At 41.6% G+C, this 14,218-nt stretch overlaps 1 protein-coding gene across 2 annotated transcripts in view; it reads right to left on the reverse strand.

Annotated features, from left to right (window-relative positions):
- The window catches only part of DCAF7 (DDB1 and CUL4 associated factor 7), a 30,548-nt gene that overhangs the window by 8,066 nt on the left and 8,264 nt on the right, over positions 1 to 14,218 (reverse strand). For both annotated transcript variants that reach the window (XR_003131803.3, XM_025436521.3), the window contains exons 2-5: positions 4,875 to 5,033; positions 4,028 to 4,139; positions 3,569 to 3,687; positions 740 to 949 (exon numbers count right to left, since the gene is read on the reverse strand). Coding sequence is in view for 1 of the 2 variants with exons in the window: in XM_025436521.3 (XP_025292306.1) it covers positions 740 to 949; positions 3,569 to 3,687; positions 4,028 to 4,139; positions 4,875 to 5,033 (600 nt within the window). In the remaining variant the exon portion in view is untranslated. The remainder of the gene's footprint in view (positions 1 to 739; positions 950 to 3,568; positions 3,688 to 4,027; positions 4,140 to 4,874; positions 5,034 to 14,218) is intronic.

Raw genomic sequence — 14,218 nt, forward strand, 5'->3', positions numbered from 1 at the left:
CATCTCCACCCACACTTCACTGCTTCTATTAAGTTAACAGGCAATGAAGAGTTGTCATTTCTATGTCTGTTTGCTAAAGTTGGAACAACCTGTCCAGACTAGAGAAGGGGAAAACTGCCTATTTCTTTACTCAGCACCGTAAGCACATAATGATTTGGTTTACTTTTTAGACATTGATTTTCATGGCTCCACCTCCAATGCTCCAAGTATTAAAAGTTCTTAACACACAGTCCTTGTTTTAGATCAGGCTTTCTCAATCTTAGCACTATTGACATTTTGGGTCTGATAATTCTTTTCTAAAGGTTTTATTAATTTATTTGATATAGAGAGAGATAGAGAGAGAGCACACAAGCAGGGGGAAGGAGAAGCAGACTCCCAAGTGAACAAGGAGCCCCATGTGGGGCTGGGATCATGACTTGAGCCAAAGGCAGACAGACGCTTAACAGACTGAGCCACCTAGGCACCCCAGGTCTGATAATTCTTTGCGGGGGGTGGGGGGTGGGTGGGGAAGGGATGATTCTTGTATGTACTGCAGGATGTTTAGCAGTACCCCTGGCATCTGCCCACAAGACACCGGTAGCACTGCGCCCTGCCCACAAATTAGGGCAATGTCCCCAGACATTTCCAAAAATCCAGAGAGAAAACTGCCACCAGTGGAGAACCACTCTATACTAAGCTATACTAAGTAATGCCACAGTTAGGTGGCCAGGCCTATGTCAGCCTGAAGCAGGGTACTCACCTCCATTCCATCCATGGCCATAGTGGCCAGGTAGTTAGGGTCCTGCTTGTTCCAGCAGAGGCGAAGCAGTGGGTGATGCTGTGGGTCTTCATAAATGATGGTGCTGTGTTCTAGATGGCGGAGGTCAAACATCCGCACCGAGCCATCAGCGCCCACAGAGGCAAACATGTCCCTGCCACCCCCAGCCCGACTAAATGCAATATCATAGACCTGTTGGTGAATAAGAAGCTTCTGTCAGTTCAGATCCGTGACCTTCCTTTCCTGGAGCAGGGAACTCTACTATCCCTAGTCCACCTAAACCCCCTCACAGTATCTGTGAGTCCTGGCGCCTAAGAGCTCTAACATCAGTGACTTTCCAAAGGACGAAGATCATTTTGCTATACAAACGAGATGGCTTCTTCCTGCATTCCTGCTTTCTGAGCCTTTTGCCTCCAACCCTTGTGATAAGACAAAGAGCATATATCCTGCTGAGTAGCAGGGCACAAGTCAGAGCAAGTATTCTGCATGCTGTCAGCCAGTGGGTATCTTCTGCAACACTATAGAATTGAGACATTCATTTCCTGGGCCTTTGTGGCTTTCATTTGTGAGTGATCAGAGACAGATCCGTGACCAAGTTAAGGCCACTAATTTGAGAGGCGGGAGCAGTCCTCCTGTGGCCACTTAATAGCAGTCAAGCTGGTTCTGCTGTGAAACCCAGACCTGAGACTCGTTTTCAAGAAAGAAGCAATAGCAGTTTTGAATCATGGGAGACTCAGATGTTCCTGTCTTCACAAAGAGGTTTAGTATCACTCTCTTGTCCCTAGGACATGTTCTATTTCTTCACCTAGTTGGTCTGTATTCATAAGTGAATCAATTTAGGTTTTGAATCATTGTTTTTTGCATTTATTACTTGCTGCAAACATTCCACACCACTAATATCTATGAGACAACACAGGCAGAGAGCTTCAGAGAAAGAAAGGGATGAAGAGAATCAGACAAAGCCAGACCAGAGTGGAGAAAGAGAAAAACGGAAAAACCAAAGCCAAGGATCTCCCGGGGTCAAGGATAGTAACAGCTGCTTTCTGGTGAGATAGGAGTGGCTTCACTCACTTCACTCAATACCATCGTTCTAGCCTTCTTGAAGTTCTGCCTGCTAAGGGACATTGTCAAGGAGCACTAATTTCTATTCAACCTCATAAATTCCTTTTTCTCTGGCTGACTATGAAATTATGTTTCTCTTCCTATGGTAGGGATTAGGAGTGGTTCAAAAGCATTTCCTCCTAAACCAAGGGAAGGTGACAACTCCTGGATATACACTACCCTCCTCCACGCCAAGCCCTGTGCAGGCAGCAAGAGCCCCCAAACAAGTCTCCACTTTGGCAGAGAGAGGTGGACTGAGGAAGAGCAAAGGTCTAAGAGGTGTCTCTGTTTCTCTAAGAGCCACCCTCCCAGGTTTGTTTCTTCAATTCGAGGTGCCGGCCCAGGGCCCATTTGCTGTTAAGATCCATCCCTGGCCCTTGTCCTAAGGAGAAGCTAAAGGGATTTCTCATCTCCTCTCTCTGTTCCCTCAAGTGTCTCTGGCAATGGCTGTGTTCCCTCCCTGGTTTTAGCTTTGGCCAGGGAGATCCAGCGCTGGGCTCCAGGAGCCCTGTTTCCTTCCTTTGCCCCCCTGGTCTACAGGCAGTAGCAGTTTCCTGATGCTCCTATTCTCCACATTACCTCACCGTTGCCAGTGTGGCTTCCCAGCTTCACCATCATCTGTGTAAGCAATGCCCTAGGTTAAATCCCAAGTTTAAATATTCAGAGTAGCTCTAGTCTTCTGGGTTGGCCCCTGACAGAGAAGAGGAGACTAAGTTATCACATAACCAAAATGTAGCAACCCGTTCCATTTGATGTCCAGAGGATTTCCAGAAGTTCCTTACTGGTCCTCTCTATAGGACACTCTTCCTTTGCTCCTTGGCCTAGTAGCAGCCAAGTCCAACAGTCTTGTAACAAAGCTTACCCTTAGGATTCACAGAAAGCCAAAGACCAACCAACCCCACGCTAAGAGCAATAACCTGGTCACCATCTTCCCATTCTGAGGACAACCTCAAGTGTCTGACCTAAGGTCAAGGCATTCTTTTTATCTGCACTAATATTCCTCACTGTGCAGGGAAAGGGAGAAAAGAAAAGGAAACACTACCCACAGGAAATCAGAGTACAAGGAGCATGCCACAGCTCTGGGAGGAAAAAATTTATGAACAGTTTCCAAAATCTCTCCTCTGAAGAATGCTTTGATGAAAACACAATCACAAATAGTTCTCCTCAGCTTTTCCAATAAACTCAGGAGAAACATTACCATGAAAATAAACCATATTCCATTCCAGACTGTAAAAAAATATTAAGAAACATACTAGAATTTCATAAAACAAGTTAGGAGAAAAAATGGTGATTCTTTTTTACTGCCAAGAAATTTTCCCTCTTTCTGGTTTCCCTCCACTCTCCCCTCCCCCCAAAAAAGTAAATATATTTCAAGACGTTATTTTTTAATCACATCAGATCCAATTAGAGAGTTCATTATTATAAAACAGCAATCTCTGACATGAAAACTATAGATATAAATTAAGTTGTTTATGTCAGCCAAAAAAACAAAACCAAAAACCCACTATAGTTAAAAATAGGTTTGTTTTTTGCTATTTGGACACATCACTACTTTCAATTTCAGCAACCAGACATCGGCATTATATTATGACTTTCCACGTACTTTGCAAAATAGTGAGACTGGTCTGACCTTGACCTGAAGGTGGTCTGACCTTGACCTGAAGACAAAGAAAACAGCTAAGGAAAGCAGGAAAGGAACAGCATCATTACCTCCTTGTCATGCGCGATCAGTTGGGTCTTCACATGACCAGACACAAGATTCACTCGCCCCAACACCTGCCCTGTCTCCAGCCCCCAGATGGTACAAGTCGTATCAATGCTGGAGGTACCTGGAAACAACCAGTGCAAGTCAGTGGCTGACAGGTGTGAGGTTTCCCTCCATGTGTCTACTGCTCTGTGTAGCCCAGGAGACGACATGCCACAGACACTTGCCAGCCAACAAGGGTCAAGTATTCAATTCCTATCCCAGGACCTTTAGACTCTGCTTACTGGAGAGACCAGATACACACACGTGGGAAGCTCAGCTCCCTATGAGGAATTAATGACCACATTCTATATTTAGCCACTTTCCCTCTGGCCCATTCTGGGCTGATGCGTGTACCTCAGGCCCAGTGTTCTATATGAGGAAATGTATCTTTGCTTCTTCAAGCTGGAATACCCATCCCTTACCTAACAGATAAGGATCCACCTCATTCCAATCAAAGGAGGTTAGAGGAGCACAGAAATCTGAGTTCTTGTTGTTGTTTAGCAAACATTCCAGCCGGGTTTCTGTCTCACCAACCTGAAGAACAATAATTTTTAAAAATCAGCCAGTCTTATCTTCACAGAAAACCTTTAAAAGCTCTGTTTACGCAATGTTACTAAAGAAAAGACATGGGTGAAAAACATTTTTATCATAGAGCAATAAAATCCAGAGGAACTCCTTGAATGCTACTTCTATCCACGCTTTCTCCTCTGTCCAGTTTTGTTTTCCAAATTTTCACTGCCAGATTTTCCTAGAGGAGAGGTCTTCTTACCTTGTCCAACACAGAACCTCTGTACCCACCCTGCTGGGCACTATACCTCCAGGCTAGAAGAAATACTCTGACGAGCTCAACTAAGAGAGGAGATGAGGCTCCACAATCCACTCACATACTTTACTAGAATCAGTGGCCCAGTATTTTGTTTTTTAAATTTACTCAAAATATCTTGGCTATGGACAAAGTAAGAAGCCCCAAGCATCCTCCCCTCCCACCCCACACCCAGAAGATTCTCTTCATTTTATCAGGTTAATTGAGCCTCAAGTTTCCAGGGCTGACTGTAGCCTGACTGTAGCAGGACTTCAAGGAATCTTGGCTAGATTTACTAGGAAATCTGCTGAGCCAAATGAGGCCATTCTAGATCCGCTACCATTTGTTTCTCCTGGGGCTACAATGACACTCACAGCTTCCAACCCCAGTCTGTTCTCTGTTGACTCCACACTGCTTAAAAACAACTGCAAGGGAGAAAGCCCAGTGCTAACCGAGCAACTGCTTACCCTCCACACACGGAGATAGTCACCACTTGTTGCCAGTAGGTCTGGATAGACGCCTTTTGTATCAGGGATCCACATGAGCTTTGTAGTGGGGTACGGATGATCAAAGGTGTTTCGGCAAATAAACTCCGAACTCTCTTCATCTAAACCAACAAGCTGAACCTTTAACACAATCAAATTGAGCCACATAAACATTTGTTTTTCTGGAGCAGCATCAAATACATCATATCTTTCCCTCTACCTCCCAACACTAGTAACGTGCTTACACATAAACATGCATCAAATGGGGCAGCCCAGGTGGGTCAGCGATTTAGCGCCACCTCCAGCCCAGGGCCTGAGCCTGGAGATCCAGGATCGAGTCCCGCGTCGGGCTCCCTGCATGGAGCCTGCTTCTCCCTCTGCCTGTGTGTCTGCCTCTCTCTCTCCCTCATTAATAAATAGATAAAATCTTAAAAAAAAAAAAAAAAAAAAAAAAAAACATGCATCAAATGAGCATTCAAGAAACCAAATCACTGGATTGTCTAGGTGGCTCAGTTGGTTAAGTGTCTGACTCTAGATTTCGGCTCATGATCTTAGGGTTGTGAGATTGAGCCCTGTGCTGGGCTCTGTGCTGGGCGTGGAGCCTGCTTAAGATTCTCTCTTCCTCTCCTTCCACCCATTCCTCTACCCCCACCCCCTCCAAAAAACAACCCAAAGCACTGCAACTGGCACAAAAAAGCAGTTGCTACTGATGGCAAAGTTCCCTGGTTTCCAGCCTCTTTTTCTTAGCCAGTTTAGACCAATATTAACTTCCATTCTTTTCTGTCAAAGTCAATCTGACTCAATGTGAAATGCCACTCAGTATACAGTTGTTTATGAACTTCCACCAACTGGAAGATGGAATGGAGAATCTTTGGTAAAGATCCATAACAAGTGGTTAAGGACAAACCACACAGCAGAAAGCAGAATTCCTTCTACTGTTAGTTGACTTCAATCTCAGATACCATTATCTTCTTGCCTCCCTTTTTTTTTTTTAAAGTTTTATTTAGGTACAGTTGCATGCAATAAAACTCACTTTAAATGTACAGTTTAGTGATTTAGAATGTATACATTCATAGAGGCATATAGTTGGGAAACCCCTCATGATAATTAAGATATAGAACATTTCTATTACCCTAAAAAGTTCTCTTGGGCTCCTGTGCAGTTAATCCCTTACCTCTAGCCCCAAGCAACCACTAATCTACAGTTTGGCCCTTTCTGTAATACAATACAGATGGAATCATATAGCAATGAGTCTTGTGACTGGCTATTTTTCATACAATGCTCCTAGGAATCATCTTGTTACTGGATTTATCAGTAGTGTTTTCTTTTTCATCATTGAAAACATTGCATTATGTGGAAATACTATAATTTGGGTACCCATTTATTTACCAGTTGATGAACTTTTAGATTATTTCTAGTTTGGGATCATTATAAATATTGCTATGAATATTTTTGCATACATTTTTCTTGGATAAGCTTTTATTTCTCTTGGGTAGACAACTAAGAGTAGAATTGCTGCGTCATCTAGTAAATATACATTTAACTTGATTAAAAAACAAACAGGGATCCCTGGGTGGCGCAGCGGTTTGGCGCCTGCCTTTGGCCCAGGGCGCGATCCTGGAGACCCGGGATCAAATCCCACATTGGGCTCCCTGCATGGAGCCTGCTTCTGTCTCTGCCTGTGTCTCTGCCTCTCTCTCTCTCTCTGTCTCTCATGAATAAATAAATAAAATCTTAAAAAAATAAATAAAGTTTACTCTTTGTGTTGTACAATCTATAGATTATGACATGTGTCCACCATTACAATATCCTACAGAATAGTTTCACTTCATTCTTTACCAGGCTGTTTTCTTATTTCTTAAGTTTTTAGAGTTCTTTACATATTCTGGATATAAGCCCCCCTCGTTATGTGTTTTACAAGTATCTTTTAATGGTCTATGGCTATAGACCATTTTTTTTTCTTTTTTTTTCAGCGTTTTTTGAAGAACAGAAATTTTATTTTTAGAAGTTTTATTTACGTAACTTCTACACCCTGTGGGACTCGAATTCATAACCTCGAGATTGAGTCACATGCTCTACAGACCAAGTTAGCCAGGCGCCCTGAAGAACAGAAATTATAAATTTTGATCATGTCAGTTTATTGTTTCTTTTCTAACTCATGGTTTTGTGTCCTTGCTAGGAAATCTTTGACCCACTGCAGGTCACACATTTTTTATGTTTTCTTCTAAAAGTCATAAATAAATAAATAAATAAATAAATAAATAAATAAATGTATGTTTTAGAGTTTTAGGCTTTATATTTAGGCCTATGATCCATTTCAAGTTAATTGTTTTATATGATGCCAAGTATGAATCAAAGTTCGCTTTTTTTTCCATACGAATATCTGACTGTCCCAGCATCATGTGATGAAAACTATCCTTTCTCCTTTTAATTACTTTGGCCACTTTGCTGAAAATCAATTGACCGTCTATTTGCACATCTATTTCTGGACTCTATTCTGTCCGACTGATCTACATGCCTATCCATTTACCAGCACCACATTGTCTTGATTATAGCAGCTTTCCAGTGAAGTCCTGAAATCAGATGGTGTGAGTTCTTCAATTTTGTTGTTTTCAGAATGGTTTAGCTATTCCATATATTTGCTTTTCTGTGTAAGTTTTAGAAGCCACTTATTAAATTCTACAAAAAGCCTGCTAAGCTTTGGCTTGGAATTGTGTTGCATCTATAAATCAGTCTGGAAAAACTGCTCTCTTAACAGTAATGAGTCATCCAGCCTATAAATAGCATTTTTCTTCACTTATGTAGGCTTTCTTTAATTTCTCTCAGCAGTGTTTTGAAGTTTTCAATGTACCAGCCCTGCATTTTTTTCATTAACTTTATTCCTAAGTGTTTTTATCCTATTAGAAATGAAATTATTTAAAAAATCCCATTTCCAATTGTTTATTGCCACTATATAGAACTGACTTTTGCACATTACTCTTAAATCCTGTAACTCTGCTAAATTAGTTGTTGGTTTTAGTAGCTTTTTTGGCAGATTCCTAAGGATTTTTCTACGTGTATTTATAGACCTATCCATGCCTTTTAAAAACCTGATGATAGGGAACCCTGGGTGGCGCAGCGGTTTAGTGCCTGCCTTTGGCCCAGGGTGCGATCCTGGAGACCCGGGATCGAGTCCCACATCCGGCTCCCGGTGCATGGAGCCTGCTTCTCCCTCTGCCTATGTCTCTGCCTCTCTCTCTCTCTCTCTCTCTGTGTGACTATCATAAAAAAATTAAAAAAATAAAAACCTGATGATGACTAAATCTAAATATTCATTTTTATGGAACATCTACAGGCTTTCAAAAATCAAAAAATATAAGTCAGTAACACTACCCTAAGACAGCAATGAAAGTGGTATCACAGATAATACATGATAGGCTGCTTATTTATAACACAGTTAATTGGTAAAAGTTTAGAAGAAAGAGCAATAATTCAAAGGGGGCAAGTGAGAAGTGGAGATAGGATCTGAGCAGTCTCCAAAGGTATGTGTAAAGGCTCTGGGGATGCAAAGAAGAAAGAGAAGCCACCTCAAGAGATGAGAGAGAAAGAACAAATCAATGTACTAAGGCAGCAAACTAAATGACCCAGCTAGGAGCAGCAAGAAAATGAGAGGAACCATCTGAGACAGCAGTGCAGATGGTGCTGGGAAGGTGTGCCTGGGCAGGCTGCAGAGCCCTGAAAGCAAACTGAGGACCTAGGTGGGCTTTCCCCTATGAATGTGTCTGAGAAGGTGGTAGTAGGACTATGAGGCCTTGGAGGTAAGATATGAGTCCTGATAATGCTGGGCAGGACTGTCTGCCAGGCAAGGGGCTCAACCCAGAGACCCACAGGAAAACTGGAAAAGGTTAAGGGCCTATGGTGACAGGTAGTAAGAATGGCAGGGGACAACCAGGGATGGCCATTAGAGGGATTTTGGCTGAATGAACAGTTCTTTGAGAATTTAAAATACGGACCTTTACAGAAAATAATAAAGAAGGAAGATTCTAGATGGAACAGGGAAAATTCGCATCAACCGTGGTGGGGAAGGGAGGAGAAAACATGAGAGGTTAAATTTTGGGGCTCATTGGGTAGAATAAAGAATAAGCCTCGCATACAGATTTTGAACCAGATACTTCATTTATGTACCTATTCAATGAATTTTAATGAGTGGCTACTAGGTGCCAGGCACTAAGTTCTGAGGATAGGGCAGCAAGCTCAAGAAACAAAAATCTCCCTAATCACACAGGTAACGCTGTGGGCTTAAACTAGAGAAAACACTACATACTCTTCTAAAAGCTACCTTTCAAGTCATCAGATTCCCCCAACCTTGAAATATCAGATCCTGTGAGCATTTGCCCCTAATATCCTTTTTCCCCCCCTAATATCCTCTTTTTTTTTTTTTTTTTTTTTTTTTTTTTTTTTTTTTCCCCTAATATCCTCTTAATGAGACATGCAAGGCTCTTTTATTACCTGGCCCTAGCCTATCTTACTTCCACTCTTATTTATCTAGTCACTGCTGCTTATATTTTCAGGTTCCTTTCCTTACACTGCCCTCTATGCTTGTAAAACCCTACCTCCTTTTGTCAACCTAAATCCCACCCAATTTCAGGAATCCAGAGCTCCTTACTTACTATGTGCTAGTTGTAGAACCTTGGACATGTTACTTAACTTTGCTAAACTGGTTTTCCAATCTGTAAAGTGAAGACATTCACAGTACCTACCTCAGAGTTCTTTGTGACACTCTTTGTATGTAAACACCCTTTGCATGTATACTGCTTAGGCTAGTGTCATACTCAGTGTATGAGCTTTTAATATTACTACTATGTCTCACCTCCTTCATAAACCATCTATAGTCTCCCTGGTACAGTGTGATCTTTCAGTACTGATCTATACCATTTGGTGACTAACCCCATACTGCCAAATGGAAGTACCTACATTATTGTCTTCCGCTATTTCACCCAGTAAATGCCTTAAAAACAGGCTGGTCTTACTTCTGCTTGTACTGCAAACAGCAGTGGTCTCCAAATCTGGCCCCTTAGATTTACCTGGAGTGCTCTACACATTCCTGGAGTCCCTAGCTCTAGCCCAAGATTCTGACTCAACAAGTGTCTTGTAGGGCCCAGGAATCTATCTATATTCTTAACCTCCCTGGATGACTGATTTAGCAAGGTCTGACCACCTCTGCACAACAATACCTAACCCAGGAAAGAAGTAGGTAATGGCTGGGATTTCATCTTTCCTGATCTTCCCAAAGACTTCACAAGTTTGCACAGACCTGTTTTATCCTTAACCGGACTTCAGCTCTTTTCTCTAACTATTGAGAGGAATAACAACTGGCTCTCACTGTTACTGTTTTTTGTTCAAATATATGTTTAAGGGATGTCTGGGTCCTCAGCGGTTGAGTGTCTGCCTTTGGCTCAGGGCGTGATGACTACATCCTGGAGTCCCAGGATCGAGTCCCGGAGTCCCTGCATGGAGCCTGCTTCTCCCTCTGCCTGTGTCTCTGCCTCTCTATCTCTCATGAATAAAATCTTTAAAAAATAAAATAAAATAAACAAATACATGTTTAAAATGAGATGATGAAAGAAAATGGAAGTTTTCTGTGAATATTCACATAATAGAGAGTGAAGTGGTAGTCTCCCATTAACTCCACCCCCCAGTTCAACTTACTCTCAAACCAGTTTGCTGTGTAGCTTTCCCAATGGTCTTTGGTGCATTTGTATGTATACGTACATGGTGGGGTGTTTTAAAAAACATAAAGAAGCTTGGACCATATAATGTATTCTGCAACTTGCTCTTAACTTATCTTGGAAGGTCTTCTCATGTCTACCTCATTCTTCTGTAGCAGGCCATGTTAAGCACATCATAACTTATTAACCATTCAGTCATTGTGATTATAGCCCATTGTTTTGCTATTATACTTCGTGCACATGTGCAAATGCTTTATTGAATAGATTGCTAGAGGTATAATTATTGCATTATATTTTAAATGTTAGTACCACAGAAACTATGAGATAATGAGTGTTAAGCATTAAAAAGTTTATAGATTTGATCCAAGAGATTTGAAGTTGCTTCCATGTATACTTCCTAAACAGTATACAAGAGTGCCAATTTCTCCATAACTTTTAAAACACTGAAAATAATCTTTTACATTTTTGCTAATCTGATGGATAAAAACAGTATTTCACCATTTTACTCTTGATGCTGAGCATATTTGTTTACTATTTCTACTTCTTTTTTTTTTTTTTGTATCTACTTCTGATTAACAGTAACAATTGTTAATCATCTATGTGCTTATGGTGGGCCAAGTACAAGCACAGTGCTTACTGCAAGCACTACCTCATTTAATCTTCTCACCATCTTCACGACGTAGGTACTATTCTTCTTTCCATTTTCCTAAGATACTAAGTAAAAGAGATGGTAAGTATCCTGCCAACAATCATGAAGCTGTCTTTTAAAGATTTTTAATATTTATTTATTTATTTATTTATGAGACAGAGAGAGTGCATGTGCACGCTGGGGGAGGGGCAGAAGGAAACACTCTCAGGCTCAGGGCTCAATTTCATGACCTTGAGACCACAACCTGAGCCAAAATCAAGTCAGACATCAAACTGACTGAGCCACCCAGGTGCCCCTGAAGGTGTCTTTTAAATCTTTTTTTTTTTTTTTTTTAAAGATTTTATTTGTGAGAGAGAGAGAGAGAGACAGGCAGAGGGAGAAGCAGGCTCCATGCAGGGAGCCTGACGTGAGACTCGATCCCCAGTCTCCAGGATCACGCCCTGGGCTGAAGGTGGCGCTAAACCACTAAGCCACCGGGGCTGCCCTGAAGCTGCCTTTTAAATATAGATAATCCTGTCTCACAGCCCAAGCTCTTCACTATTATGCTATAAAAACACCGACCTAAAACATTTGCCCAGTTTACTGAGTTGTATCTTTTTCTTGATTCATAGGAACTCTTATAGATGATTACTATGCCTTTGATAAATTTGTCCATAAAACTCTGAGAGTGGTGCTTTTTTGAGAATAGATTTTTGACTACATTTTCAATTCTCCAAAAAAAAAAAAAAAATCCTTAGGAATTTAATTATTCAGATATTCTCCTGAAGTTTGGCACTTTGTTTTGCCTTAAAACTATGCTTCACCTAGGCTTTTGACTATAGTCTTAAAAAACCATTAGTAGCACTCTCAATCTTTGCACCCTCCCTCCTACTCCATATGTCCACTTATGTCCACAGGAAAGGGAGTTTCTGTCCCTGTCCCCCATGGGAAGAAATACTGAGGGTGAGGAGTTCTGCTCTTGCATCCCCACCCCTAATGAGCTCCAACTGTTAAACTGACCAAAGCATGAGCCAGGCATGTGTACATGTCCTACTAGAGGGCCTGACTGCTGTTAGGCAGGCACAACTGCACCTGCTCTTGCCCAGCCTGCTCCTAGATGGAGAGGCAAACCAGCTACTCATCATGGGTCTGGTCATCCTTTGCTCCAGTTTCTCTCCACGTTCCCCTGAGGAGGTGAGGTCAGGTTGCATCTGCCCATAAATCAGACGTGGAAAAGCAGAAAGTCTCACTTAAGTTTTAAGGCTAATCTGCATTTCTCCAACTTAGTTTACCAGGGAGTAGCATCATACTGGAGGTGCCTGTTCAGCCATTAGCAGAGTGGGGCTAGACTTCTCCTTTGGCTATTATTACTACTGGTATATAAGTTCCTTGATAAGAAGCTCCCAAGGGGAAAGGTGGTGACTGGTAGAATTTAGACACCAAAATTCTACCCTTAACACCATACATCTTCTATATTTTCTTGCTCAGACTTACAAGTTCCAACTAAATGACCTTTTTAAATTAATTTTTCATGATCTTTTAATTGGGTTTATCTTATTCTTTAAATTAACTTCTGTAGGGCAGCCTGAGTGGCTCAGCGGTTTGGTGCCGCCTTCAGCCCAGGGCGTGATCCTGGGGTCCCGGGATTGAGTCCCACATAGGGCTCCCTGCATGGAGCCTGTTTCTTCCTCTGCCTGTGTCTGTGCCTCTCTCTCTCTGTGTCTCTCATGAATAATTAAGTATTTTTTAAAAAATAAAAAATAAATTAACTTTTGTAGATTGTTGAAGAATTATAAAATGTATGACCATTGTATAAGACCAAAGTATAGGTACACAAAAAAGTGAATAACTTCCCCTCATCCCATACCCAATATATCACTGTGGAGACTGAGAAAAATTAAGGCCATTCCACCTCAAGTTTAGCATTAGCACAAGTACAGCCATCTTAGGCCCCTGTGAATAAGAGCTGAACTTTACTGGAAAAACTGCAGAATGTCCTCGGTAGGGAATCCCATATCAGAGTGAGAACAGAGCCCAAGCCAGTGGCAGAAAGTCCCATGTTAGAATGAGAACAGAGCTCAATGCCCTTGAAAGCCCCATATCAGAATGTAAACAGAACTTGAGAAATTCCTCCAATTCCTCCACCCCTTCTGAAAATCCCCTAGACCAGCCCATAAAAAACCCAGCTGTAACCCACTTCGGGGTCCAAGTCCCTGCTCCGCTGTGTCGCGTATACGAGCTTGCTAATAAACCCTCGTGTGCTTGCATCGGTGTCGGCTCCGTGGTGGTTTCTCGGATTTGCAATCTTGGGCACAACATCACAATTATTTACTGTATATTGCTTCTTTATGCTCAAACATATATACACACAAGTATAGGGTTTTCTCTCAACTTTTAGAAAAATGGAATACTCTGGGGATCCCTGGGTGGCTCAGCGGTTTAGCGCCTCCCTTCGGCTCAGGGTGTGATCCTGGAGTCCCGGGATCGAGTCCCACATCGGGCTCCGTGCATGGAGCCTGCTTCTCCCTCTGCCTGTGTCTCTGCCTCTGTGTGTGTGTGTGTATGTGTCTTTCATGAATGAATAAATAAATAAAATCTTAAAAAAAAAAAGACTTACAAGTTGCAGTGCTATAATCTTTTCATTAATACTATACTATATCCAAAAAAAAAAAAAAATACTATACTATATCCAGTGCTATAATCTTTTCATTAATTTAACAAAATGAGGACATCCCTCAGGTAAATACAGAGATCCAACTCATTCTTTAACTGATGCATACATATTTCGTGGAATAAATGTACCATACTATGTTGGTCAACAACTCTCCTAATCATGCATGTTGTTTCCCTTTTTTGCCACTACTTAACATGCCCCATACGTGTGTGCTTATATACTGCTATCTTTATTTCTGAAGGCCAAACCCAAGAATGAGACTGCTGTATTAGAAGGTATGCATATTGTATTTATTTATTCATTTTAATGCAGCAAT

Source organism: Canis lupus, chromosome 9 (genome assembly GCF_003254725.2).
Source record: "Canis lupus dingo isolate Sandy chromosome 9, ASM325472v2, whole genome shotgun sequence".
Classification (NCBI taxonomy): Eukaryota; Metazoa; Chordata; class Mammalia; order Carnivora; family Canidae; genus Canis; species Canis lupus.